This window comes from Anguilla anguilla, chromosome 1, assembly GCF_013347855.1.
Source record: "Anguilla anguilla isolate fAngAng1 chromosome 1, fAngAng1.pri, whole genome shotgun sequence".
NCBI classification, from domain to species: Eukaryota; Metazoa; Chordata; class Actinopteri; order Anguilliformes; family Anguillidae; genus Anguilla; species Anguilla anguilla.
Genome location: NC_049201.1, coordinates 76464619 through 76492287, shown reverse-complemented (window position 1 = coordinate 76492287; position 27669 = coordinate 76464619). Strand labels below are relative to the sequence as shown.

The following is a 27669-nucleotide window of genomic DNA, read 5'->3' as shown; positions in this document are numbered from 1 at the left end:
GCACACACAAGAGGCAACCACCTTCGTTGAATACAGTCTCTCTCTCTATCCGTTTCTCTCTCCCTCTCTCTTGCTCAGCCATTCTTTCGCTCCCCTCCTCTCTCCCCCACCTCTCTGTGTCCTTCTCTCTCTTTCTCTCTCTCTCTCTCTCTGCAGTCCCTCTCACTCCTTCCCTTCGCATTAGGAAGTCACGCAAGCCCAGGAAAAGCCTTTGATGTTTCTGCAAATTTTAAATTTCATTATGCTGTGCACCCCCTCCCCAGACACACACACACACACACACACAGCCTCACACTCATTCCCCTCTCTTTCTCTCCCTCTCTGCCTATCTTTCTCTTAAAAAAAAAAAAGAGAAACAAGCTTTTTCTTTTTTTTCAACTTTAGCTGCTCCGCGCTGGAGCTGAGAAACTGCAAAAGAGCCTTCAAAAGAACGAAGTCCTGGAATATTTCACTTGGTACCCTGTGGTGTTTTCTTGTGGTTTCTTTTTGGTGTCCTGTCTGTCTGTGTTACCCACAGCCTAAATGACAGGGCAGGGTCACAGCCCCCCCCCCCCCCCGGCAAATCTCACCCCCGCCGCACCCTGCGCTGTCTGCAGAGCCGCTGAGTAACACACTGCGTAACACACTGCGTAACACACTGCGTAACACAGCAACTGCATAACACAGTAGGGCGAGTTTAACTCCAGTCCTGGAGGGCCACAGTGCCTGAAGGTTTAACTCCAGTCCTGGAGGGGCCACAGAGTCTGCAGGTTTAACTCCAGTCCTGAAGGGGGCGCTATGACTACCTGTTTAACTCCACTCCTGGAGGGCCGCAGTGAAGTTTTAAAACACGGGGCTAGAGTTTGAGACCCCAGTACTATACTATACTACACTGCAGCATACTGAGGACCCAGTACTACAGCCACGGCCGCCCTGGACCCAGAGCAGCAAAGCTCCACAGACTGACCTTTAATGCCCCCTCGCCCCCACACACCCCTCTGAAGCCTTTGGGGGGGGGGTGGGGGGGGGGGGGGGGGGGGGGGGGGGGGGGGGTCATGGCATCATGGGGGCCACTGACAGCCCGTCAGTCTCGCTCTGTGACCTGACCGCGCCCACCCATCCCCCATCCCCCCATCCCAGCTGCTGCCCCTGCTCGACCTTTGACCTTTCACCCCCCCCCCCCCCATCAAGGTCAAGGCTAGGGGTCCCAGGCGCAAACCGTCACGACAACCTGACAGACCAGCGTCCACACTTAACCCCCCCAACCCCCCCCCCCCCACCCCGACAACCTCGCCCACCCTGGCTGTCACAGTGCGGGACCCCCGTGACCCGCCCCCTTACGCAATACACGTTACCATGGAAATCCAATTCGCAGTGAATCCCATTAAAAGTCCATCTTCATCTCCACAACACAGATAAACAGACAAAGAAAACCAGGGACTCCCCCCCCCCCCCCCCCCCCTTTAACACCAAAAAAAGGCTTTAAGAATATATTTTCTCTGCCTCAGGATTGGCTGATCGATTCTCCCCGCTGAAGCAGCTCTTGTCATGTGATTGGCAGTTCTTTCTTGGGATGGGGTGGGGCGGGGGGGTCTACATGGAGAGCTGGGCATCGTTGGGACGCAAACGCATCGACATCCGCCGGGATGTCCCAGGCCTAACCGTATCAGTCCGGAAAAGGAGAACTTCGGCACAATGTGATGTTACTGAATTTCATTCACTCATGAAAGGTGGAAAAATAATCATGTTTTTCTATACAGATATCTTCTAACTGATCACAGCCTGCATACGAAACTCCACATACATATTATTGACGAGCCACCCAATCCTCATCCAGGGGTGAGGCAGTAGAATTTTACCCATATTGCTATTTTTTAAGGTAGAAGATTTTGCAAAGATTTAGAGATTTTAGGTAGAAAAAAATCTGCAAAGACCTCTCTCAATGGGATTTTCCAAAACCTGAGAGTTCTGTATTTTAGTAACAATAAAATCTCAAAACAAATAATTGCACATCCAAAAATCTGTTAACTTCAGGTGTGACAGGAGATTATTTTTACAAGCGTAGGCACTTGACAAAGGTCCACAGAGTGAAAAACTTGCTCTTAATATATCGATGTGACGTTTTGCAAGTGATTCAGTGTGCCGAGATCTTTGTCACCTTTCTGTCTACAACATTAACAAAAAGTTTTTCTCCATGACTGGACCGTCCCCATTTCTGACATGATTTCCACAGCCCTGGCTGGGGGGGATGTTACCTGTTGGTAGGCCTCCTTACTCTGCCTGGCCAGGTGTAGCTGCTGGGCGGTGTAGGTGTAGATTGCAGAGCGATACTGCGTTCCGTAGTCAATCCCCTGCTTCATACCTGAGAGAGAGAGAGAGACAGAAGGGAACGTGACCTCCAGTGGCCCATAATGCCCCTGGGCTCTGAGGGAAATTGGCTGCCTTTTATTTAGATTGCCCAACAACAGATGTACAAATTTGGCACTGACTCTGACTCAAAAACGGCCGCCTTTGTTCAGATTCCCTAACAAGAGGGGTACAAATCTAACATGGACACTGACACAAAATGGCTACCATTTCATTCAGATTCTATAACAAGAGGAGTACAACTGTGGCACTGACTCTGACACAAAATGGCTGCCTTTCACTGAAATTCCCTAACTAGAGGAGTAGAAATCCGGCATTGACTCTGAAACAAAATGGCTGTCTTTCATTCACATTCTTCAACAAGATGGATCCCAATCCGACTTGGACTCGGACACAAAATGGCTGCCATTAATTCAGAATAGCCAACAAGAAGGGCCTAAAAGTCAGCCCCTGTGACTCTCACCAAAGTGGAGCTAGGGTCCCAGAGCCTCCTCAGGGAGTCGTTATCGAGTTTTTAAAAAAGCGACCGAGCTGTTCTCCGCCCCCAGCGCCACAAGCCAGATTCTGGAAAAGAGCTTTTAGTCTTGGTTACCATGCAACGAGGCGCCTCATCTCCTTGCTCCTCGGGAGTAACAGGACGCTAAGTAAGGGTGAACAGCGTTTTGCACTCAGCTAAGAACGCGGGTGAAGACGGGTCCACCTCCGACACGGCGTGTGGGCGCAGTGGAGCAGGGCGGGATTTTGGGCCGCCTGTGATGGTGGCTGCAGACTCACCCCCCCCCCCCCTTCCTCTTTCTCGCCCTTTTCCTCCCTCCCACACTCTCTGGGCTCTTTCCAACACCTTGTTTTACCCCCTTGCATCTCTTCCTCAAGTCCTTTCCTTCCTTCCTTCCTTCCTTCCTTCCTTCCTTCCTTGGCTCCACCCCAACGGAGGATGCAAGGAAAGGACACGAGGACGGAGTCGAGCGTCAGGCTGAAGCCGTGACGGACGTGGATCCACACGCCGTCACACGCCATCGTTCATACGTCACGCGTCCCGAGCGAAGGCTTCCGCGGGCGCTGCACTCCTCGCTGAAGCCTCCTCCGGGAGCCTCCTCGCCCCTCCAAGGAGCACTTAACGGACTGAAAATGTCCTCAAAGATGGCCGACCTCCATCGATTTCGGGGTCAGGTGAGGACCAAGGAAACAAGGAAGTGTGATTGGAATGAGCCCCCCCCTCTCTTCTTCCCCCATCCCCCCCTCTCTCTCTCTCTCTCTGCAGGACAGCGGCCATCTTTATCTCCTGTTAGCCTCGGGTGGCCCGGGGTACCCCATTCGACGAGTGGTCGATGCCCCGTTCTCTGATTGGCTGGTGCTCCATTCTCACCCGAGTGACCCTCATTCCCTATCACTGTCCTCTCATGCCAAAATTCAAAATGCCCCCCCCCGTCCAGGGCTACCGCTAAAATCCATCGCGATCGTCCTGGCGAGACGCAGCAGGGAGGAGAGGGCCGAATGCCGGCTGGAACGAGGGCTGTCGGGACGGGGGGGCGGAGGAGAGTGTAACCCGGGAAACGCAGGTGATTGACAGCGCGGCGTCGCGGGGGGGGGGGGGGGGGCGAACACGGCCGCCGTCGCACTCCGGAGCCGCCGGAGCGGAACGTCCCGCGCAGACAGGGGGAAAGAGCGCACCTGCCCCGAGGACGCAGGGGGACGCGCGGGGCCTGACGTCACTGCCCGGAGCAGCCAATCAGAGGCGGCGCCTGACGGAGGCGTAGCGCATACTTATCAAGAAGGAAAACAGCGCTGAGCATAAAAACAGGTAGCTATGACAGAGAGCACACACACACTCACACACACACACACTCATAAACACACACACACACGCACACACACACACTCATAAACACACTCACACACACACACACACACACAAACACACACTCATAAACACATTCACACACACACCACACACACCACACACATGGACACACTCTCACACACACACACACAGACACAGACACACACACATGCACACGCACACACACTCACACACACACACACACACACACACACACACACACACACACACACGCACACACACACACACACACACAGACACACACACACACCACACACACACACACACACACACACCACACAGACACACACACACACCACACACACACACACACACACAGGTGCATGGTACGGCCCAGAGCACATCTCCTCGCGCGGAAACGCATCGGTAAACACGCAGCATGGAGCTGTAAGCTCCAGCTCCAGGAAGCTCGCTGGCTACGGGGGGGGCGGTGTGTGTGTGTGTGTGTGTGTGTGTGTGTGTGTGTGTGCAGGAAAACCACACTCCACACAGAGACCAGCCTAAATCTGCTTTACTCTTCAGCTGCCACTGCAGCATCGAGAGCTAGCGGCACCCAGTCGCCGCTCACTTCAGACCAAAAACCTCGCGTATGCAAATGCACATTCACATGCACCTTTTTGTGCGTCCCTAGCACTGTCTCTACTTCAGCTCCGCAAAGCGTAACATGCTACAGTCACGAAAAATCCTACGTTAACATGCGATAAATATGTACGCACACGCACGCATGTGTGTACACACGCACACCAACGCTTATTTATGCTCTATATGTAGCCGTGCAAAAATATTTTAGCTGATTGCTGAACGAAAACGCTTCAAAGCAGCAACAATAGAAGGGAAGGCAGAACCAGGTCTGGTTCAGCTCCCATCCAACAGCCCCCCCCTCCCCTATCCCCCCTCCCCCCGCCAACCCACCCCCCCTTTAACACCCATCAAAGACGGCGGGAATTATTAATGAGCGCTCTGCTGCTCCTGCTTAATAATTCATGAGCGCCATGCTTCTGAAAACAGAGGGGGCTTATGGGGGGGGGGGGGGGCAGGGGCGGGGAGAGTGGGGTGCAGGCTGAGGGGACGGGGGGGGGGTGCAGAGTGTACCCCAGGTTGCCCTAAAGGTCAACACATTTTTCAAACGTTCCCCGCCCCCCAATATGGCGGGGGGGGGGGGGTTGTGAGCAAATATCGCCTAAATATAAGCCTCCTCCCCTTTTAAAAGATAAACCCAACCCCCCTCCCCCAACAAAGACAGGCTGAAGACCTTTACACACTGACCGCAATTTATTCACGCAAATAAATCGCACGCAGATGAATAAATCTAATTTATTAAATCAATGTTTGGTTCATGAAATCTTGCACATCAAACGCTAAAATTTCTATTATGAAAAGGCGGCATTTTTTTTATTCAGAGCAACTTTGTTTTTTGCAAGTTTTCGTTTATCTGTCCCGTTATAATAATTCTACTTGACGGACGTCACTGTACTGCCACAAACTACAGCACATCCGATACGCTGCGCCAACAACTGACTGCTTCTGTTTCCCAGCATAATGTAGCCTACTCCTTGATAACAGACATAAATATCAGACAATAATAGACATACATGGTAAATGGACTAAAAATGGACATACATATACAACATTAACAATAATAGATATACATATTATAACATTAACTCGAAAGGCATATACAAAATGTGAAGAAAAGCAGAAACTACCCATTTTTTCCAAAATAAAATAAATAAATAAATGAATGAATAAAAAAGCCATTTCGGCGTGCTCTAGAAGGCCTTGTTCCACTACAAGCGTTCGTTTAGCAGGGACCGCAGAACCAAACTTCTCACTTAGTACCTCTGCAGAACAGACGTGCCTCACCTACAAGACGCACGCAGCTACGGACACGTCTGTAATCGCCGTCACTAAAAACACGTCACCGTTACCGTACGGCTAACACACCGCCACCACCGCGATACCGTTTAAATAAATAAACGTTTTATTTTATTTTTATTTTTGTTCTCAGTGGAGCGAGCGAACGCGTTTGGGGCTCGTCTGCACGCACGCGCGGCGGCGGGGAGCGAGCTGACGTCGGCGGCACGGAACCCTGGCAGTGTGTTGCCGTGGCGCCGGGCGCGCGCGCGGCCCTACCGCTATAATGTGCCGCGCGGACATCTGCCCGGGCGTGAATATTAATCTGGGGATCCCCAGCGGGGGTCGTACCGCCGTGCGCCGCTCCGACGGCGGGATCCGGCCGCCGTGCGCCGCAACGGTCACAGAGCCAGCGGTGCGCACAAACACGCCGCCACAGGGGGCGCTGTTTCACTGCCGGCAATGAGGAAGACTGTTGTTTTTTTTTCCCTGTAAGGATAACTGCAATTACTGCGTGAGAGTGTGTGTGTGTGCGTGCGGATGCTTGTGTGTGTGCGAGTGTGTGTGTGTATGTGTGTGGATGCACTTCTCTTTGTGTGTGTACGTGCGTGAGTGTGTATGTGTGTGAATGCGTGTGGACGCGCTTGTCTATGTGTGTGTGTGTGTATGTATGTGTGTGTGTGTGTGTGTTTTTATTGGGGGGGACACATCTGTTAGTTATGCAGAGATTTGTGTGTTTTTAGTTGCAGGCAAATAAAGAGATGATGAATGATAAGAAGTTAATCAGATTAAAACAGAGGCTGGGTTCTGCAGAAACAGTGGGCTGAGGGAGGGGGAGGGGAGAGGGGGAGGAGGAGGAGGAGGAGGAAGGGGTGGGGGAGGCAGAAATTATCGCACGCCATAATTCGCAGCGCCCGTAAGGAAACGCCGCACCTCCCCCAGACCGGGGCGGTGTCTGTCGGGCCCGCGCGGGTTCGAGGGTCTCAGCGCTCATTACCCGGTCGTAGCGCGGTAACTCTGCGTTAAAGACGGAGCGCAGAGACCGTAGACGCTCGCGTTCATAAGAGAGGAAAAACGGGAGCACTGGATACTGCCGCAATTAGACAAGTGGAAAAGGCGCGTGTGAAGAAGACGAAGTAGAATTCCACTGTACAAACAGGAGCCAAGATGGAGAATTAAGCGCGTCAACAATAGAAACAAAATGGAGGACTGAGAGTGGAGACTGCTTCTGTTAAACCAGAGGAGGTATTTGCGAAGCTCTCCAAGAGTGCACTCCGGACCCTGCCGGTCGGGCTGGGACAGGGTGCACAGGACGGGACGGGACGGGTCGAGTTGGGGCGGGGGGGGGGGGAGGTGGGCTGTGCGTGCAGGAGGCTGTGCAGTCTATTTTTACCCTGCCTCTTATGTAAGATGCTGACATACAGGAGCACATCCCTACTGCATGGATACAGCCAGAGCCTGACCTAGGGCCACCAGACACACACTTACGCACACACACACACACACACACACACACTCACATACACATGCACGCACATTCATGTATACACACACACACACACTCACATACAAACACAGACACACTCACACATTCATGCACACACACACACACACGCGCGCGCCCAGGGGGCGGGGTTAAGTGTCTCCCCCCAGGGGGCGGGGCATAGCCGTGTGGAAGAAGGGCAGAGAGCCCCTCCAACCACCCCTGACCCGAATCACACCGCGCTGCCCTGGGCTCGCCCACCCGCTGAGCATTATGGGAGGTGGCAGGCGCGGACGCTCTGACTGGGCTGTGACTTCAAACCCTGCCCCCGCCCCCGCCCCCGCCCCCAACGCTAACGCTCCTGTGGTGGGTGGGAGGGTGGGAGGTGGGGGAGGGGGGGAGTGAGGGGGGGAGGCGGGGGAGGGGGTGCAGTCTCTGCATTCGATTTACCAAATTTGCTTCTCGAGTGTAAACACAACCCTTGCAACTCTGCAATTATTTTTCCACAGGTGAGACAAAGGGCCTTTACAGCGCACTCTCTCTCCAGCCTGGCAACGCTCCGTCCGTCCGTCTGTCTGTCTGTCCGTCTGTCTGTCTGCCCAGTTCTCTCAGGGACACAGTGTGTGTCCAACATGCAGCAGCAACCTGCATGGGGCATGATGTCAGAGGTCTTCAACTGTCAATGATTCCCTCCTAGACTCACACACACACACTCACACACACACACACACACACAGACAAACACACACACAATGCTCAAACACGCAAAAGCATACACATGCACTTACACACACGCACACACACACACAAAAGCACTTCTGCGCCCAACCACTAAACAGCGCCCCTCCCCCCCCCACATGGGTGGGCCCCTCCTGTGGATTTTGGGGGTGCGGGGGGCAGGAGCGGCGGGCTGACGGGTGTTTTTGTCTCATCAGCGGTAATTAATATTCCCGTCACTGGCGCGGGCCCTAATCACCGGGCCGGCGAGCCCAACGCACACAAACCCGTCTGCGGCGCCGAGCCCCCCCACTCCGCCCCCCGCCCCCCGCCCACTCCGCCCACAATCTGCATAAATTACCCCGCGCGCGGCCGCCACTCTTTTCAAGTGACACACAGTAATGAGGGCCTCTCCTCAGACTGCAGAGGGGGGGGGGGGGATGGGGGGTGGGGTGGGGGGGGATGTAATGGCAGCTTGAACCGGGAATTGGGGGGCTGGGGTGACATGGGGGCGGCAGCAGTGGAGGAGAGTGGGGGGGGGGGGGTGGATCTCTCAAGGTCGTCATTGGAAGGGGGGGGGGTGGGGGTGGGCGAGCTGGTTTTGGGGTAGAGGAGATTCCGGGTGATGCACCCCTCCTCACACCCACACACACACACACACACACAGCTGTTCTTTTCCTGTGTACTGCAAGAACAAAAAAAAATGCATGCGTATCCGTGGAAACGCAACCGCTTATTGTGATGTCACAATGGTTTTACGGAATTCAAACAGCCACACACACACACACACACACACACACACACAATCACACACAGGACAGCTCAGGCCTAAACTCCTCGACAACGATGAAGTTACCGCAGAAATGTTATGTTCATGTTCCAGGACACGGTCACAAAAAAAAGAGAAAAAGAAAGAAAGAAATATATATAATATATATTTATAATAAATATAATATAATAAATATAAATAAAAACAATAAATCGCATGACGATTCTCCCAACACGGAACGCAGCGAGAGCGAGACGTGACCTTCCTCACTGTGCAAGCGGGCGCTCTTCTGGAGGAGGCCAGAAGCCAGCGACCTTCAGTAACCCCCCTCACGGGGACAGTGTGACCCCCCCCCCCCCCCCCTCGGTCCCCCACCATGCCCTCGGCGGCCATTGTGGCTCTTGGTGCGCGCGTGCGTGCGCTCGGCCGCGCACGAGAGCACAGCCCGGGCCCACGGGCTGAGGCAACTGCCATCCGACAGCAGCCGCCGGCATGGATACTGCATGCCTCCCAAAAAAGAATGAGAGGGAGAGAGAGAGCAAAAGAAAGAGGACAAGACAAAAACAGAGAGGGAGAGAGAAAGCAAAAGAAAGAGGACAAGACAAAAACAGAGAGGGAGAGAGAGAGAGGAGGGGGGTAAAAACAGATTTTTTTTTTCCCCAAAAAAAATGTGAGGAGTGAGAAAAGAAGTGAGAAAGAGAGGAGGATGTGGGAAAGAGGAGAGAGAGAGAGAGAGAGAGAGAGAGAGAGGGTGATGATGTGGGGAAGGAAAGAGTGGAGGATGAGAGGAAGAGGGTGAGTAAGAGATGAAAGGGCGGCAGAGGGAGGGGTGAAGGAGCTGCTGGAGGTACAGGGCCAGAGCTGTACGCTGGGGGGGGGGGGGGTGAGGAAGGAGGAGATAAGACATCCTTATCCTCCAGACAGACTGAGAGGCCAGGGGAATTCTGGGTAACGGGAATGTTTGGGGGGGGGGGGGGGGAGTGTGTGTTGGGGGGTTTCTTTTTAATGAGGATGTAACTTCCTGTGTTGTAATTTTGTGTGTGTGTGTGTGTGTCTGTGATGTATGTGTGTGTGTGTGAGAGAGAGAGAGAGAGAGAGAGTGTCTGTGCTGTGCGTGTGTGTGTCTGTGTTTACAAGGCGTGTCACAGAGTGGACAGGAAGGGAACATAGTCTGTCAGGAAGGCGTGCGTCCATGCAGGAGAATCCCTGCAGGGTAAGGGGTCAGGAGGAAAGAAGAGGCTGCCGGGAGTTTCTGATTGGCTAACGGTGTTGCTATCCCTGCCATGATTGGGGGGAGAAGGGATTTGTGGCTTGACATCACTTTGGTGGAAAAGGACCGCTTTGAACAGTGGCATAACAAGTAGGCAGTGGTCTCCATACCATGTGTGTGTGTGTGCGTGTGTGTGTGTGTGTGTGTGTGTGTGTGTGTGTGTGTGTGTGTGTGTGTGTGTGCGAGTGTGTGTGTGTGAGTGTGTGTGTGTGTGTGTGCGCGAGTGTGTGTGTGTGTGTGTGTGTGTGTGTGTGTGTGTGTGTGTGCGTGTGCTTTATCCCTTTTTCTACATTTACTCTCTGTGCACAAGCTGTGAAGTCAGTTCTTTACATTCAAAGCTGGTGCTGTAACGCGAAGGGAAACGTCCAAGAGCTGTGATATAACCCCTCCCAACCGAATGCCGCATTAGCACGTTAGCACGTCCACTGCTACTGCTACTTTTCACACCCCCCTGGGGGGTGTCAGGGGCCCGCGGTGGCCAAGTAGCGAGCGAGCGGGCGGTGTGTGAAGGGTGGGGGCAGCCCAAGCAGAAGCAGGTGCGTGGGCGTGGCAGGGGTGTGGTTCGGGCGTGGCAGGGGCGTGGTTCGGGCGTGGCTCGGAGTGGAACGCTCACGGATTCCTAGGTCGGGCCTCATGAATCTTTGATCGCACCACTTTTAATTTTCTTCCCCCACCGGGTTTCCTTCTGGGCGAGCGAGCAGAGTGTAGGCCGTCTCCGGCCGCATTAAAGCAGTTACATCACCTGCCCACAGAGGCATGCGTACGGGGGCAGAGCTGGGGCAGTGCAGAGGAACTTAGAGAGAGAGAGAGAGAAAGAGAGAGGACAAGGGGGAGAGAGGGAGTGAGAGCGAGAGGACAAGGGAAAGAGAGGGAGTGAGAGCGAGAAGACAAGGGAGAGAGAGAGAGGGAGTGAGAGAGAGTATTTGTGAGACAGAGGGAGAGAGGACAAGGGAGAGAAAGAGAGAGAGAGAGAGAGAGTGAGTGAGAGAGGAAGAGAGTGAGAGCAACAGAGAAAAGGAAGGGAGAGAAAGAAAGACAAAGTACAAGGGAGAGTAAGACAGAGAGCGACAGAGAAAGATGAAGAGAGAGAGAGAGAGCAAGCAAAGGTCAAGAAAAAAGAAAGTGAGACAAAGCAAGCAAGAGAGAGGAAGAGAGAGAAAGATAGCGCTCCCACCCCAGCCTCAGATACATTAGCACTGTCCGTCTCTTCCTCCCCTCACAGACCCCCCTATTTCCCCCCCTTCTCCTCCCGCACAGGACTCCATTTCCCAGGATGACCTGGGGCAGGAGGAGGGGCCTACCTTCTGTAGGGTTGTGGCTCTCCCAGAAGATTTTCAGCAGCTTCTCCAGACTCACTTCCCTGGGGAAGAAGACCACTCTCACCACCTCTGTGTGACCCGTTAGGCCTGGGAAAGAAGGGAGATGTAATCAACACACTACTATTACTGCTACTACAATTATGATCCTTGTTAATAATAATTACATATAATTCCTCACATATACTTATTACTAGTATTGTGTCAATTATGTATAGTTATACATTTGGCATTATTATTAATATTAGTACCAACATACGATCGTGTTTTCATTATTATCAGCAGAATTGGCAGCATATAACAGCATTTAACTGTGACTAAGTATCAGTGCTCTGTTTAATGTTTTCCAGTAGAATCGGCTTCCTCGGGAAAGCAAATGCAGAGAGCAGGAGCGTACTCTCCTGACCGTGCGCTCGAAGCCCTGCGCTGTCCCTCAGTGGAAGGTGTTTGTGCGACTGTGGTGATTGGGGATGAAGAGCTGAAAATTGCTCGGGGCAGTGTGGGAGCGTGGCTGCTGTCTAAGGCAGGAGGTTGCCCAAAGCACACAGGCACTGCAAGGGGCACCTCCTCAGCAAACTGCTGCCAGGACCCCACTGTTCCCACAAGCAGCTCACAGGCATCCTGAGAGAGGAGCTAGGTCAGCAGTCCAACTAAAACACACATATACAAACACACACACACTCACACTCGTACACACACTCACTCACTCACACACACACACACACACACACTCACACACAGAGACACACACACACTTACAAACAGTCACACAGACACACACACTCACTCACTCACTCGCACACGCACTCACACACTCAATAACACACACACACACTCACTCACTCACAAACAGTCACACAGACACACACACTCACTCACTAACTCACTCACTTGCACACGCACTCACACACACACTCAACTCACACACACACACACACACACACACACACACAGAGGAGTCTCTCACAGGATGGCACAATATCTACTTTTAGGTTTAATAAAAATATGCAGCAGTGACATTTGATTTATCCTGAGATTTGCCCTCTTACAAAAGTGGAGCACGCTTCAGTATATTGAAATGAAATTCATAATCAACTTCAGAAAAGACACAACACTTTATTGAAACTTTCAGAGATTGCAATATTTTCCAAAAAGTCCACCTATTTACAATATCTCACAGTTTATTCTATTTCCGTAAGTGCCAACTCAACCACAACCTGACAGAATCACAAAATACATTGTCAACTTGGAGACATAAAAATTCAAATATAGGAACATCATATGGCAAGCACCTGCACATGCATGTAACTGATTCCGAGATTTCAGAATCAACTGTCAGTAATCATATTCAGATTCTAGTAATGAGTTCTGATGAGTAGCCAAGAGCGTGCACACAGACTTTTTATATGAAACAACAGCCAAAACAGGAGTTCTTCTCTACTACACGTAAACCGCAAGGAGTAATTTGCCTAAATCTTAAAGGTGTCATCTTGCCAAGCAGGATATCACACTTACTGCACCCTGCGTACAGATAGAAAAATACAGTTTATGTTTTTGGGCAAATCTTACCATAACTTTTTTTTTTTTTTTACTTTTTTTCCCCCACATTTTCAGTTGGCCCACTGCAGCAGCTACACCTGGGCCTTCTGCGTTTTGTGTTGTTATCTGGCAAGGGATTATGGGTAAGGAGGTGTGAGTGGGGTTTTTTTTTTTTTTTTTGCTTCTTACATTATCACCACCTGCACCTCAGCTTAAACCTGAAAGTGTCTCTCTGCTCGCTCACTTTCCAAAATGGTACTCAAGACGAAACTCAGTTCAGTTCATTTCATTCTTTGCCTTTTTTTTTGGAATGAATAATCCTGTTATGTTTCCATTCACACCTCTTAAACAAACAGCACAGGAAAAAAAAAACGATTTTCCCGTGTTGCCGTGAGCAACGGTCACTAGCAAACACAGGTGCAGAGGAGGAGAGAGCTGACCCCTTGACCCCGTGAGCGGGGGAAATGGGTTTGGGTTCAACTCGTGAAAACGCATGGAAATGAGCATTTTCTGAAAGGTTCTGGGAGGCGGTGTGCGCTATAGCAGAACCGCGTGGGGCTCCCGCCCTCGTGTCGGGGCGGACTGACAGCCAGGTGAGAGCCAGGTGAGAGCCAGGTGAAGTCTACCTGCAGACAGCAGGCCCCCCAAAGGGCTGGACACAGAGGGGGGGGGGCATGGAGGACAGGCGTGCGGGCCTGACACAGGTGCTGTGTGTGCGTGCTCATGTGTGCGTGTGCATGTGTGTTTGGGGTGTGTGTGTGTGTGTGTGTGCGTGTGTGCATGTGTGCATGTGTGTGTGTGTGTGCCTGTGAGTGTGTGTGCATGTGTGCGTGTGCATGTGTTTGTGTGCCTGTGTGTGTGTGTGCATGTGTGTGTGTGTGTGCCTGTGAGTGTGTGTGCATGTGTGCGTGTGCATGTGTTTGTGTGCCTGTGTGTGTGTGTGCATGTGTGCATGTGTGCGTGTGGCTTTATGTATTATTGTGTGTTTCGGTAGGTCCTGTACACTGATACTATTCATACACCTGTACACTGGTGCAGCCAGACATGTACACACAAGAATACACAGGTGTACACACACACACACAAACACACACACTCAGACGCACACACACACACATGCACACACACCTGCAGGTATGCATTTACACACACATGCAAGCACACACACAGGCCTTTTCTGACACTGACAGCTGGCTTTAATCATCACTGTGGTTTGATAATGCTAAACTACAGACAAATCATTCCCCCTCTCACACTACATGACATGTGCGTGCACGCGCACACACACACACACACACATTCCCCCTCTCACGCTACATGACATCAGAATCTAATGACAAACGCTGGACTCAGAGGAGGCAGTAAGCAGCTGATCCACAGAGATTGATGCACCAGTTCACTGCAAAAATATGACTTTTCCTGTCATATTCATAACGCATTTACAGGGTGCCGGAAGGAATCATCCGTAGAGTTTTTTCCTATAGTTAGTAAATGGAAACATAAATATCACTTTTCCAACACTGATTGAACACGTCTGCGCCCCCAGAACGCGACAGTTCCACATTCCTCCTATGATAAATTAGACGCACTGAGGAATTATGGGTATAATATGCAAATGTGCGGCACTGTTCTGAAGCCGGTTTATTACACCGGGGAATTGCCGCTCCTAACATCCTCAGCGCCACACATTTACGGAATTAAAGTTTCAGACTTGAAACGAAACATAATGAAATATATCAAACTAAAACATATATTAGCAGCATCAGAACAGATATTGGGAAAACTTCACAATATATGCACAAATTATTCACATCATGATACTTTCAGATCTACTGCAATAGATTTTTAAACAATTTATATGTCCTACATTTTCATGTATATTGTATATTGAAGTCCATATAGTCCAGTATATTGCGGTATATTGCACTGCTTGCTATTCACACTGATTTCAATTTGAGGCCTACCAATGAGCCGATGGTTCTTTTAATGCAGGGCTGTCCAACCCTGCTCCTGGAGATCCGCTGTCTGGTAGGTTTTCACTCCAACCCTGGCAAAGCACACCTCATCTCCCTGAACTGCTACTTGGAAGAATCGGGGGTGCCAAATTAGGGTTGGAGTGAAAACCTGCAGGATGGTAGATCTCCAGGAACGGGGTAGCTTGCCCCTGTTTTAATGTGCTTCCTGTGTGGGTCAGCAGCCGTGGCACACATTCCAGATCAAATCCGTTTCGGGATTTCATACCAACTTCCGCTCCTAACGATGCCATCACGCCATTGGTTTACTTAACCTGCCTGTTAGGGCTGGGTAATATATATCGATATTATATCGATATCGTGATATGAGACTACATATCGTCTGGGACTTTGTATATCGTAATATCGTGATATGAGACTACATATCGCCTGGGATTTTGTATATCGTAATATCGTGATATGAGACTACATATCGCCTGGGATTTTGTATATCGTAATATCGTGATATGGAATAAGTCTTTTCCTGGTTTTAAAGGCAGCATTACAGTAAAGTGATGTCATTCTCTGAACTTACCTGACTGTTCTAGCTGTTCTATTATTAGCCTTTACCCACTTAGTTATTACATAGGCGTTACTGGTGATTATTTATCAAAAATATCATTGTGTAATTTTGTGAAAGTACCAATAGTCATCCCCACAATATCATCACAATATCGATATCCAGGTATTTGGTAAAAAATATCGTGTTATTTGATTTTGTCCATATCGCCCCGCCCTACTGCCTGTTCTGATGAAGTAATGCGCTATAAACAGCAGAATGCACGTTCAAACTGCGGTCCCATACAGGAGAGAATGAGTGTAGGGGGGAGGGGGGAGTGAGAGGAGATCATGGAGCGGGTACCTGAGCACACTTCCTGGTAGTTGGGATTTGGGGTGTGGCCTCCGGAGTAGCCCACCTGGGTGGAGAAGACGCCCGGCACCCGCCAGAGACGCCTCTCCGCGCCCCAAAAACAGCCCATTCCTGGAGCAGAGGGAGGGAAGTCACGGTCACACACACACACCCCAGCCCCGGGGTCAGGCCTGCAAACGGGACAGCGAGGCTTCATAAACCCCGCAATGGGCGGTCCCACAACCAGCTGTCAATCACTGGGTTTGTTTGTACCAATCAAGTTTTTTTTTTTTTTTGGCTCCGCCCCTTTTTTTGGTTCAGTGAAACATTACATTACATTACATTACAGGCATTTAGCAGACGCTCTTATCCAGAGCGACTTACACAACTTTTTACATAGCACTTTACAATGTATCCATTTATACAGCAGGATATATCCTGAAGCAATGCAGGTTAAGTACCTTGCTCAAGGGTACAACGGCAGTGTCCTTACCCGGGAATCGAACCTGCGACCTTTCGGTTACAAGCGCAGAAACCTCACTGTCCCATCGCTAGGCTAGGCTGCTGCTAGCACGTGCAGACTGAAGCAGGCCCAGACAGGGGGACTCACCCAGCACGACCATCTCAGCACCCTCTGGAAAGGGCTCCACGGTGGGGTTTCCATTCGCAGCATGCGTCCCTACAGGGGACAGAGAGATGGAGGGAGGAAGGGAACGAGAGAAAGAGAATTAAAGGGTAAATAAACGGGGAAAAATGACAGATAATAAAAAAATAATACACCGCAATGACAAATAATGCACCTTAATAATAAAAAAAACAACACTCACATGCTTATTGAGCAATGTTACTTTTTAATGGTTTTTACCGTTCAGACTGACGTACTTTAGCAGCTATGACCACGTGTGTGATGTCATTCACTCATTGGTGGCTGTGTGATAATTCTCTTCCAGCCATTTTCGTCAGAGCTATTTTTTTGGCTTTGAAAATACATTACAATGTGTAGTAATGGCAAAAAGCATATCTTAACCTGAAGGAGAGAGAGAGAGAGAGAGAGAGAGACATGGAGAGAGAGAAAAAAGAAAATGAGAGAGGGAAGAGAGATGCAGAGAAAGGGTGAGAGAGGAAAAAAGACACAGAGGGAGAGACTCAGGAGAGGAAAGAGAGGGAGCAAGGGAGAAAGGTGTAGAGAAAGAGACAGGGAGAGAATGTTTTGAAAGTTCTTCCCGACTACAGGTTCCAGAACACGGCAGACAAAAACGTTCCATATGAATTGCAATGCTCAGTATGGGGGGAGGGGGCGGGCGGGGGTGAGAACAGGGAGCAGACCAATGGGGGTAAGGTTGGGTGGGGTTTTTTTTTTGGGGGGGGGGGGGCAGTTGGGTGACAGATGCCACAAAAGTCAAATCTTGACCGCCCCTCCCTTCCCATCATCCCTCTCTCTCAGCTTAGCATCAGGTACATGAGACTGTACAGCCGGATTAGCGTAGCTTTCTGGCTAAGCGGGATAAAAGCTTGCACATCTACATTGGAAGATACTTAGGAGATTAAATAGCTTTAACCTGCCCACCCCTCCCAAAATCCCCCCCAGCCCGCCCCCCCCCCCCCCCCCCCCCCACCCAGCACCGGCCTGTCACAGGCTCAGGCACCCTGGCATAACCACTGCGGCCTCCATAATACAAATCCGCACCAATTCTGCAGTGGGGATAATGCTTTCCCAGGTCAAGGGTCACGGCAAAGTGTTGCCATCAGCAACCCACACGGGCTGATGGGAGGGGAGTGGCACTCGTTCTCTCTGTGCTGATGCAACAAAGCCAATGGGAATAAGGGGGGGGGGGGGGAGAGAGACCCTCACAGGTGTCTGTGCAACGATTAGCACTAAGAAGACTAAAGGGACTTAGTGTGCACAAACTCAGGCCGGGCCAGAGAGATGGGGGGAGGGGGTGGTTTACATTACACAAAGCTAACATTAGTCAACAGGCACATACACACACACACACGTACCTCATTCAAGAGCTAGAGCAGGGCTGTCCAACCCTGTTTCTGGAGATCTACCGTCCTGTAGCTAGCTGTTGAACGAGGTGAGTTTTGTTAGGGGTTGGAGTGAAATCCCACAGGACGGACGGGAGATCTCCAGGAACATGGTTGGGCAACCCTGGTGGAGGTCGGACGCTGGAGGTATCCCAGTGTTCATCTTTGGTTCTTTGCATTTGGGGACGGCTGGACATCCCCTTCCTGTAGCTCTAACGGCTAGCTAACTCGCTGTCGGCCGAAAGCGTTTCACAAAATGGCGGCCGCAATTCAGCGAAGGTAAAAATTTTTCGATGCGATAACGCCCTCCTTTAACGGTCGAGACTTTGTGTCGGCTCTACCTGTGACAGGTCTCCTCTACGAGATAAGGGCGTGGGAAAACATTGTGCCGTCCATGTCTGGTTCTGACCTACGACCCCCCACGTAGAGCTCTAACTGGCCGGAAAAATGGAGGACATATCACCATGGCAACTAAAACAAAACGTATAAACCCACCGTGCCACAACTTCTGTCTGAGACCACAAACAGACACGCACAAAAAAAGAAAACATACAACATACAACTGACACAGAACACAATGGAGAAACGCGGACGGTATACCAGTGAACGGAAAACAATCATCTGAACCAGCTTCAAGATTTAGTATGAAGGCAGCTTTAAAAAAAAAAAAAAAAAAAAAGAATCAATAAAAGGAACAAAATAAGCCTATTTGGAACCATGCAGACAGCAAACTGTAAACTGGGGGGAAAAAAAGTAAGTGAAGCTCTTGGGATATAAACATCCTGCCAAAAGTGCCCCCCCCCCCCCCCCCCCCCACCCCCCACCCCACCCACTCCAGGGTTTCTGAAATTCAGACACACCAGGCGTCTGTCAATGAAACAAGGAGCCAGAGAGTCGGAAACAAACGAACCAACAAGTCGTTCGCCGCGAGATCGCCCGTGACTAACGTCCGTACGTAACCGTGGCGACGTCAGAACCGCAGAATGAATTCGCGCGGAAACCGGAAAACAAAAAAAAAAAAGAAAAAAACGTCCTGCACGGAAAACGCAAAAACCTGCGAAAATATCAAAATCGAAATTTCTCCACGGAGCTGTCCGCCTCTCCTCCTGAGCCAGCCTCTCTCTCTCTCCCCTCTTCTAAAAACGAGCACCCCTTTTTGAAAGTAAAAGAGAGAGTCAGAAGGACCGTCGGAGGAAGACGATGTTGAAGAACGAGGCGGAAACGAGCAAATAAATAATAATGAAATACCATCTGAGGTAGGGAAGAAACAAAAAAATAAATAAAATAAGGCATCCGGTGCCACCGCCGCTTTTCAAAATGGTGCCAAAACGTAAGACTGAAGCCGGCCAGATGGCCGCAAACACCCCCCCCCCCCCCGCCCCCCCCCACCCCCCCCAGTCTCCCCCCACACACTGATTTCACATTTTTTAAACTATTGGCATTTCTCCATCTTCTATTATTTCTTCTTCTTCTTCTTCTTAGGAAAAACGACTAATGCCAATCTGGGTGGGTCTGGTCATTAAAAAAAAAACACAGGAGGAAAGACTGGATGGAAGACGTAGAAAGATGGAGAAGCGGTGAAGGAGGATGAGGAGGAAGAGGCGGCGGCGGTGGCAGTTGAGAGGATGCCAGGGTAGTGCAGATAGGTGTACTGGCACAAAAAAAAAGACAGATCACAAGAAAAAGAGCGAGGAGAAATTCTTCCTGGTTTTTAAACAGGTGCGGGTCCAGGCAGCGGAAAAACACCGGACCCTTCTCGTCCAAAAAAATAAATGAACAAATAAATAAATAAATAACTAAACCAAAGGAAAAAAAAATATGGCACAGCAGGCCAAATACGCACGGACACACACCAAAAGCTCAAGCGACACACAGACGCGTGCCAAGTTCTCTCTCTCTCTGTCTCTGCCCAACCCAACCCACAAAGTCCTCCCATCCCCTTCCCATCACCCCCCCCCTTCCCCCTCTCTCGCCCCCACTCTCTCTCACACCAACCTCTGCTGCCAGAATCTCTCCCATTGAGTTGCGCCCAAGGTCCAGCATGTGCCAATCTGGAAATGTTCACAGCCACAAACAAAACCCCCCCTCAACCCCCCCCCTTCCCCCCACCCTGCCCCCCTCCCAGCAACCACCACCGTGCCAAAAAATGCAAGGTTACAAATAACTTTTTTTTTTTTTTTTATAATGGGAGAAAAGCAACAGAACGAACGCGAGAAAGACGGAGGAAAAACGCAAGGGAGCGAGGGAGCGAGGGAGGGGGAGCGGAGCGCACGAGCCGGAAGAAAACTTGGCGAGAAAAAAAAAAAAAAATCTTTTCTTTTCCCGTTCTTTCAAAACTCGGAAAAAAGGTGTGAAGACAAACAGCTACCGTCCACACCGTTTGTTTCTGTCTTTTCATTCCGAAAAGAAAAAAAAAAAAGAAAAAAAAAACGGAAAAGACGGTAACTGGCGCAAGATGGCGGCATTCGCGGGAGATTTTTTTTTTCGGACCGTTTTCGGAACGTTTTCGTAAATCCTCCCTCCGAAAAAGAAAATAAAATAAAATAAACAACCTGCACCAAACATCCGCTACCTCACTCAGTTATCCGCTATCTCGCCACTGTTAAACCCTCGTCCCCCACCCTCACCCCCACCCTTACCCCCACCCCACCCCATCCCATGGCATCCGCCCTTATCCGCCTTTATTCGGGACGTCCCGCAGTCCCGACGCTTGGCCTTCGCCCAAAACCCCCTGCTTCGCCCCCGCTGCCCGGAGACGATCGCCCCTCCGCCAAGGATCGGGGGGGGGAAAAAAAAAGAGAGAGAGAGAGCAAAAAAAAAAGGTCCAGGAGAAATCGCAGCCAGTGATGAAAGGGTTCCCCCCCCCCCCCCCCGACACCCCCAAATCAGAGCAGCAACATTCCCTGGCTCTACCCTGCCTCCTCTCTTTCCCTCCCTCTCTTCTTCTTGGCTCTGTCTCTCCCTCTCTCTCTCCTTCCCTCTCTCTCTCTCTCTCTCTCCAGACACTTGGGCGAGAGGCTTTATATGGGCACTAGCTCTGCCTGGCAGCATGGAATTCTGGGAAGGTTGCAGTTTTTCTTTTATGGGGGCGCGGGGGGGGAGAGAGGGGAGGGAAGGGGTGGTAGTGGAGATGGGAGTGGGAGGAAGGCGCTGGTGGGATGTGGTGGGGGGGCGGGAGGGGGGGTTCAGAGGGCTGATTTCGGGGGACTTTGCGAGGCACGCGTCTCGGCGGGGCGGTAAGGCGAGATCGCCAACGCCTGCGGCAGGACACGCGCCCCGTTGGTACGTTTCCGCGGGACGACCTGTTGCCATGTCTCCTGTCGCCTTGGCGCTGGACTGTGGGGCTGGGGGGTTTGGGGGGGTGAAGCCAACCCCGGCAGCATTCTGGCGGGAGGAGGGTAGATGGGGTCCAAAAAGCACACGATCCGCAGAAACCGCCAAATAGCAACCCCCACATTCCACCGAGCCAAGAAATGCCGCAAGGGGGCGGGGCTGTTGAGTACGCACTCTCGCCAAATCTCCAGATTTATCCATACTTCACCAAAAAAACAAATAACGATATCAAACTCGCTGCGCCGGCGCTCTAGATAAACACGGCTGCGTTTCAGCGCGCGGTCCAGGACAGCCCAGAACTGCGACACACGCGGCCGTAACTGATCTGGACTCGACGTCGTCTCCTGCTGACGACCGACGAAAACGGCTAGCAAAAGGACAAAGAGTCCAGAAAGCAACGTCTCGTCCTGTGGCGCATGGGGGGGGGCGGAAATTCTCCTCATTTTTCTAAACATTCCATCGCAGGAGTCGGTCGCCTGGTGCACACAAGGCGGGTATCAACGGAAACTTTACTCGAAACGATTCGCCGTTTCATTCAGTGCCATTAAAACCACTGAAAAGGACATGAAAGAAAACACAACTTGGAAAGATAAAATAAAATAAAATCAACAGTAAGCCAGAAAAAGCCCAGTTTCTGTGTGTTCTTCCAGTGACCTGCAATAACCTCTCTCTCTCTCTCATTCTCATTCTCTCTCTCTCTCTCTTTCTCTCTCTCTCTCTCATTCTCATTCTCTCTCTCTCTCTCTCTCTCTCTCTCGCGAACGCTCGCTATCTCGCTCGAAACGGTGACGCGGGGTTGTGTCAGGACCCCCCTGCGAGGATTGGGCTTGGCTCGGCTCACACGCTCAGCCAGGAGAAAAGGGGTGTGCGAGGGGGAGGAGTGCGGAAGATGGAGAGACAGAAAAAGAGAGAGAGAGGGAGGGGGAGAGAGAGAGAGAGAGAGAGAGAGACACACACCGTATGTTTATACCGTTCTTTCAATCCAAAGCGGTTTCCTAGCAACCCTTTCCGGTTGCTATGGAGAGGGCTCCATACCCACCCCTCCCCCGCCCCCCCCCATCCCCCAGCGTTGCAGCAGGCGAAGGCGATGGCGGCGTTCCGTCCGAGGGCATTCCGGCTCATTCCGATGCAGGGCGGCAGGGCCTGGGGTCCGTGCCGCGCAGTCGCCGCGGTAACGTGCCAGTGGTGCAGGGGGGAGGGGGTGGGTGGAAAGAACCCCTGGGGCAGGCCAACGTCAAGCGTGCGGCAACCCGCGCCCGCGCCCGCATGTGCGCCGCCTGGCAGAGACTCGGGCGCGAGGGTGAAAGATGGCGGGCCGAGGAGCGGAACGCCACGGCGCGTAACCATGACAACGGGCCGGGCCGATCAGGCCTCCGCCTCGGCTGCAGCGCCGGGTACGCCACCCGGTAAAAAAAAAACACACTCCATATCAGCTGGACATTGCCTCACTGGCCCAACAGGACCCAGGACTCTAAGCTGACCCTAGAAACCCAACAGCCTTACCCCACCCCACCGAGGAACCTACAGGGTGAGGAGGCCTGCGACGACATTCACAATACATACAGACAGAAAACACTGTTTTATCTGTTGCATATCAAAAACACATACATTTTATAGAGGGCCTTTTAATTAGCTTTGCTTAATCCTATATGAATTCCTTTGATTTATTTTGAATCCTGTTTTGTTCCCCTTACTGTACTGTACTCCTGCAACTTCTATCACAACAGCTAGCCTATATGTTTCATTCACAATTATACCCAGAATTCGGAATGTGGAATGTGGAATTTGGAATCTGGAATCTGGAACGCGGAACTGCCTTTTCCAGAACGTGTTCTGAGTCAAAAACACTGGCCCAGGTCCGAGCAGCTATGGGGAAGGGTGCACTTCCTGGTTCTCAGGCTGAGATCTCCATGGCGATATATTGCAAAGAGCGGACATGTTCCCCTTCCGTTTCCTGGGCAAACTGAAAGCACAGCGCTCTTGCAGCACAGCTGTCCGTTGAGTCCACTCCTCGAATCCGATTGGCCAGCAGACTTCCCCAAACCTACAGCTAACTGGCTGATTGTCAGGAGCTCACCTTCATTCTTCCGTACAGCAGTATTATCGAAAAGTAAAAGACGTGTCGCCCAAGGGGAAAACAGCAGGCCACTGTATGCAAGAGAGTGGCCTACCACCCCCCCCCCCCCCCCCCCACCCCATCAGGTCAGGCGCGGGACAGATTTGCCCCACGCAGTGCCTCCGTGCTGCCCCAACAGACGGCGAGGGATTCTGGGATGGCGGCGGAGCTGCTCATGCGCGTAATGCGCAGATGGACCCTGCGACGGTGCAGTACTGCGCTTTTCATCATTACCCAGAATTCAGCTCACCGCTGAGGGCCAGTGAGCTGGGGGAGGGGGGGAGCGGGTGGGGGAGGGGCAGGGGCAGGGAGTGTCAGGTCCCAATGCTTGTCCCGCTTTCCACCTCTCTCTAGAGACCCCCCCCCCTCCTGAGACTGGAGGTAGAGACAGAGAGAAAGAGATTGATAAGAAAGATTTTTTGTAAAGAGAAATGAACAAAGAGCATTATAGAGAGACACTGTTTGGTGCTAAAGTGTGGTGAGCGTTCTGGCGCAAAATGGCTGCCGTGCATCATCCAGATGGGTGCTACACATTGGCCGAGTTCCCACTCATCACTGCAAAGCACTCTGAGCGTTCGGAAAAGTGCTATATAGAGGCAACGATTGATGAATTTCATTCATTCATATTGACATAGTTGAAGAGAAATTGACAGAAATTTCATTTGACGTGCAAAACAAAAGCACTACCTGGGCCATCAAATGCAGAGGGGCTGAGGGAGAGGGGGGGTGTGTGTGGGGGGGGGGGGGGCGCTTTGTTTCCACAGAGACTTTGGCGTCAAACAGAGTCACGCCTGAGACAATCATGCTCTGTACCTAAGACAAGAAGCAACCGTAAAAGGCACCAACACACAACGGGCTTATTGGAAAGCACCGAAATCTCACTGAAACATTGAAAAGCAGGACTGAACTGAATGGCTGGTCGTGGGCAGCCAGTGTGGACTGAGAAGGCAACAGAACAAATATAAATGCTGCAGCCTTTAATGGTGGCCGATTATGTACTTTAACTTGTTAATTCATATATTATTACCCCAATATTATGACCCCAACAACACAAAAATAGCGAGACAAAAAGGTTCCATCCCCACAAAACGCCACAAGATCCATAGAGAGTTCCATATCTCCAAAAAAAAAAAAACCTGACAAACCATTCAGACTGGAGTGTAGCACAGTGGGTAAGGAACTGGGCTTGTAACCAAAAGGTCGCAGGTTCGATTCCCGGGTAAGGACACTGCCGTTGTACCATTGAGCAAGGTACTGTTGTGTGGTGAGCATTCTGGCGCAAAATGGCTGCCGTGCATCATCCAGATGGGTGCTACACATTGGCGGTGGGTGAGGGGAGATCCCACTCATCACTGCAAAGCACTCTGAGCGTTCGGAAAAGTGCTATATAAAGGCAACGATTGATGAATTTCATTTATTCATATTGACAGAAAATTCATGTGACGTGCAAAACAAAAGCACTACCTGGCCCGGAATTGCTTCAGTGTATATCCAGCTGTATAAGTGGATACAATGTAAAATGCTATGTAAAAGTTGTGTAAGTCGCGCTGGATAAGAGCGTCTGCTAAACGCCGGTAATGTAATGTTCAGAGCTAACTTCCTGTTCGGAAGACGTAATGTTCTAAAACGTTGCGCACAACGCCCCACCTACTCAAGAAGTCCCGCACTGGACGGGTGTGGCGCAAGCTTAATCCACCGCCCTGTTAGAGGAACAAAGTTTACTGTCCTAAATAATCTAATAGTACAATAGAAAAAGAAGTACTTCAGGGGGCAATTGGTGGTGATTTATATGAACTTCATTTTGGCATCAATTGTAAAGCGCTTTGGATAAAAGTGCTATATAAATGCAGTCCATTTACCATTTACCATTTACATAATCCATAAGGGTCATAACCCAGAGTGAAGCTAGGGCTCTTGGGTTCAAACCAAAGAGCAGCCACAACTCAAGCTGTGATGTAGCCAAAAAAAAAAAAAAAAAAAAAAAAAAAAAAATAGTTTTGAAAGTTCAATTTACTCGAGACTACACCTATACCCCTGAAATATCCAGTCATGATATTGGCCGTCTTCCAAATGAAATGGAGATGCCTATATTAAACTACTCACAGAATTTTTTTTGTTTAAAAAAAAAAAGCCAAATGTTGTACAAGCTGTGTTTGCAGTATAATAGTCCAGGTACACTGAAATAACGTTACGAGTAAATGTTTTATAAATACGTGTATTATGCATTTGTAAAACTGGGGTGATTTCGACACGTTTCACAATATTTATCCAATGAGAGAGAGAGAGAGAGAGCTAGTCCTGTTAGCTAGGTACGTAGCATGCTAGCATATCCGGTTCAGAGTTGGCGAACTACTGTAGCCAACCTAAATCTCACACACTTTGAAACCTGCTGGTAAATCAAAAATTATGTTTTGTCCCAGATGTGTGCTGAAGCGCGAAGGGCTCCGGACGTGACCGTTAGGACATGATTGAGACGTGATTTACCTGCAACGACAACTTTTTCTTCCCTGCCTTTCAGTGCCCGGTCTTCGGTGGGTAATTCAGTCTTGCTCGCCATGCCACTGCTGACCAGAGACAATGAAATGACCACCCAAACCGCTACCAAAACACGAATGTGCGCGGATAAAAACAAGCATGGTTGCGGCTGAACAGGCTCCATCGCGGACGCTCGCGGCGCCGGCGCTCCGAACTGGGGGGAGGAGTGTGTCGTCAGCGAATCGCCGCCCGCATGAATATTCATCTCGCGCAGAGACGTTGACGACTGAATATTAACCGGCCAGGGGTTAATATGACTTCGGCGTAAAAGCCTTGAGTACGCTGTGTGCGTTAAAGAAATTAAATTAAAATGAATATCCACATTAAGGGTGCCATTCAGAATGTAAATTATTTTAAAAAAAAAAAAAAAAAAACCCCTATCCGCCTCTCCCTACCCCCTCGTCTGGCTAGCGCTGTGAGCTCAGCAAAGGTCGCTTCAGTGCGCCTCGAGGCAGATATGTCAGTGATGGGAAGCAAGTAGGCCGTAAAATAATGAAACAAAATGCCCTTACCCGCCCACACTTCTTACGGTTGGGTTTTTTGATTTCGCAAATGTTCAGTGGTAGGCTATTAATAGGAAACAGTCGACGTGTCTGGCTAAAACTGCGAATATTTATACTTTCGTATTTAAGTGTTCCTTGCCGGCTCATCCAAATCCATCAAGAAATAACAACATTCTCTGGAGCAGCAATTCCATCCCAAATCCTACCAATGCACACACAAATTAATACACTGGTGCTTTTCTTGTGATTAAATCAAATGTATTTCGTCACTGTATGTATTTTCGGATGGGAGCGGACATATTATTCCTTCCCACTGTAGTGCCAGTCTGCTACCCCCGTTCTGCTTTGCAAAGTAATTTTGGGCTTTTTCATATTCCTGTGGCAACGCACCACAAGGGATTTTGGGTCCCACGAATGTGTCTCACATTGGGGACCACGCAAATTTTTGAGGGCCCCTTTGAGACAGGGCCCCCCTTGGCATCATCCCATCTCTCTCTTTCTCTTTCTCCCTGGGTGAGCACCCGAATGAGAAAATTCCCAAATGTTACGTGCGTTTACATTACATGCGTTTATATCCACTCTTTATCCAGGGAGATAAGTGACGTTAACATCCATTTATATAGCGTCCATTTACGTGGCTGGATGCTGGAGCAATTCAGGTACATTGCTCAAAGGTTTTGATTGCAGTAATCCACCTGGGAAACAAACCTGAAAGCTTGAGGCTACAAGGCAGGTTATGAGAGCACACTACATTATATTGCTATTGTCTTTTTGGATGAGAAAAACCCCTTAACAGTTTTTTTGTTTGTTTTTTGTTTGTGTGATGGGTCAATGGTGTTCCCCTCGCATTTTGGGGTTAGGGGACAGGGGGATTGTCGCTGGAGTACTACTGACTGATGGGGTCTCAGAGGGGGGAAATCTCTAAACTGTATAATAAAGCTATAAATGGGGGGGGGGGGGGGTGAAGGGAAACGCAACCCCCACCTTTTACGGGGGAAAGTTTCTCTTCACAGCCCCCCCCCCCACCCACCCACCGGGAGTAGCATCTCTTTGTCAATGTTTCCTCTTTTTATTTTTTTTACAAAGCACTTCAGGGGCCAACCCGCCATTTTTATTTTATTTGCCCATTTGGAATGC

At 50.5% G+C, this 27669-nt stretch overlaps 1 protein-coding gene across 4 annotated transcripts in view; it reads right to left on the bottom strand.

The window, feature by feature from the left end:
• Window positions 1-26209, bottom strand: part of si:ch1073-358c10.1 (peptide methionine sulfoxide reductase MsrA 1) — a 32355-nt gene extending 6146 nt beyond the window's left edge. The window contains exons 1-5 of one of the 4 annotated variants that reach the window (XM_035390763.1): window positions 25979-26209; window positions 16628-16696; window positions 16030-16149; window positions 11602-11706; window positions 2235-2341 (exon numbers count right to left, since the gene is read on the bottom strand). In XM_035390763.1, coding sequence (XP_035246654.1) covers window positions 2235-2341; window positions 11602-11706; window positions 16030-16149; window positions 16628-16696; window positions 25979-26153 — 576 coding nt within the window. In that variant the 5' untranslated portion in view covers window positions 26154-26209. Of the gene's footprint in view, window positions 1-2234; window positions 2342-11601; window positions 11707-16029; window positions 16150-16510; window positions 16697-16882; window positions 17309-20040; window positions 20118-25978 lie in introns of those variants that run through there. The other 3 variants (XM_035390793.1, XM_035390774.1, XM_035390784.1) reach the window with 3 other exon arrangements.
• Between the last annotated feature and the right edge of the window lie 1460 nt (window positions 26210-27669).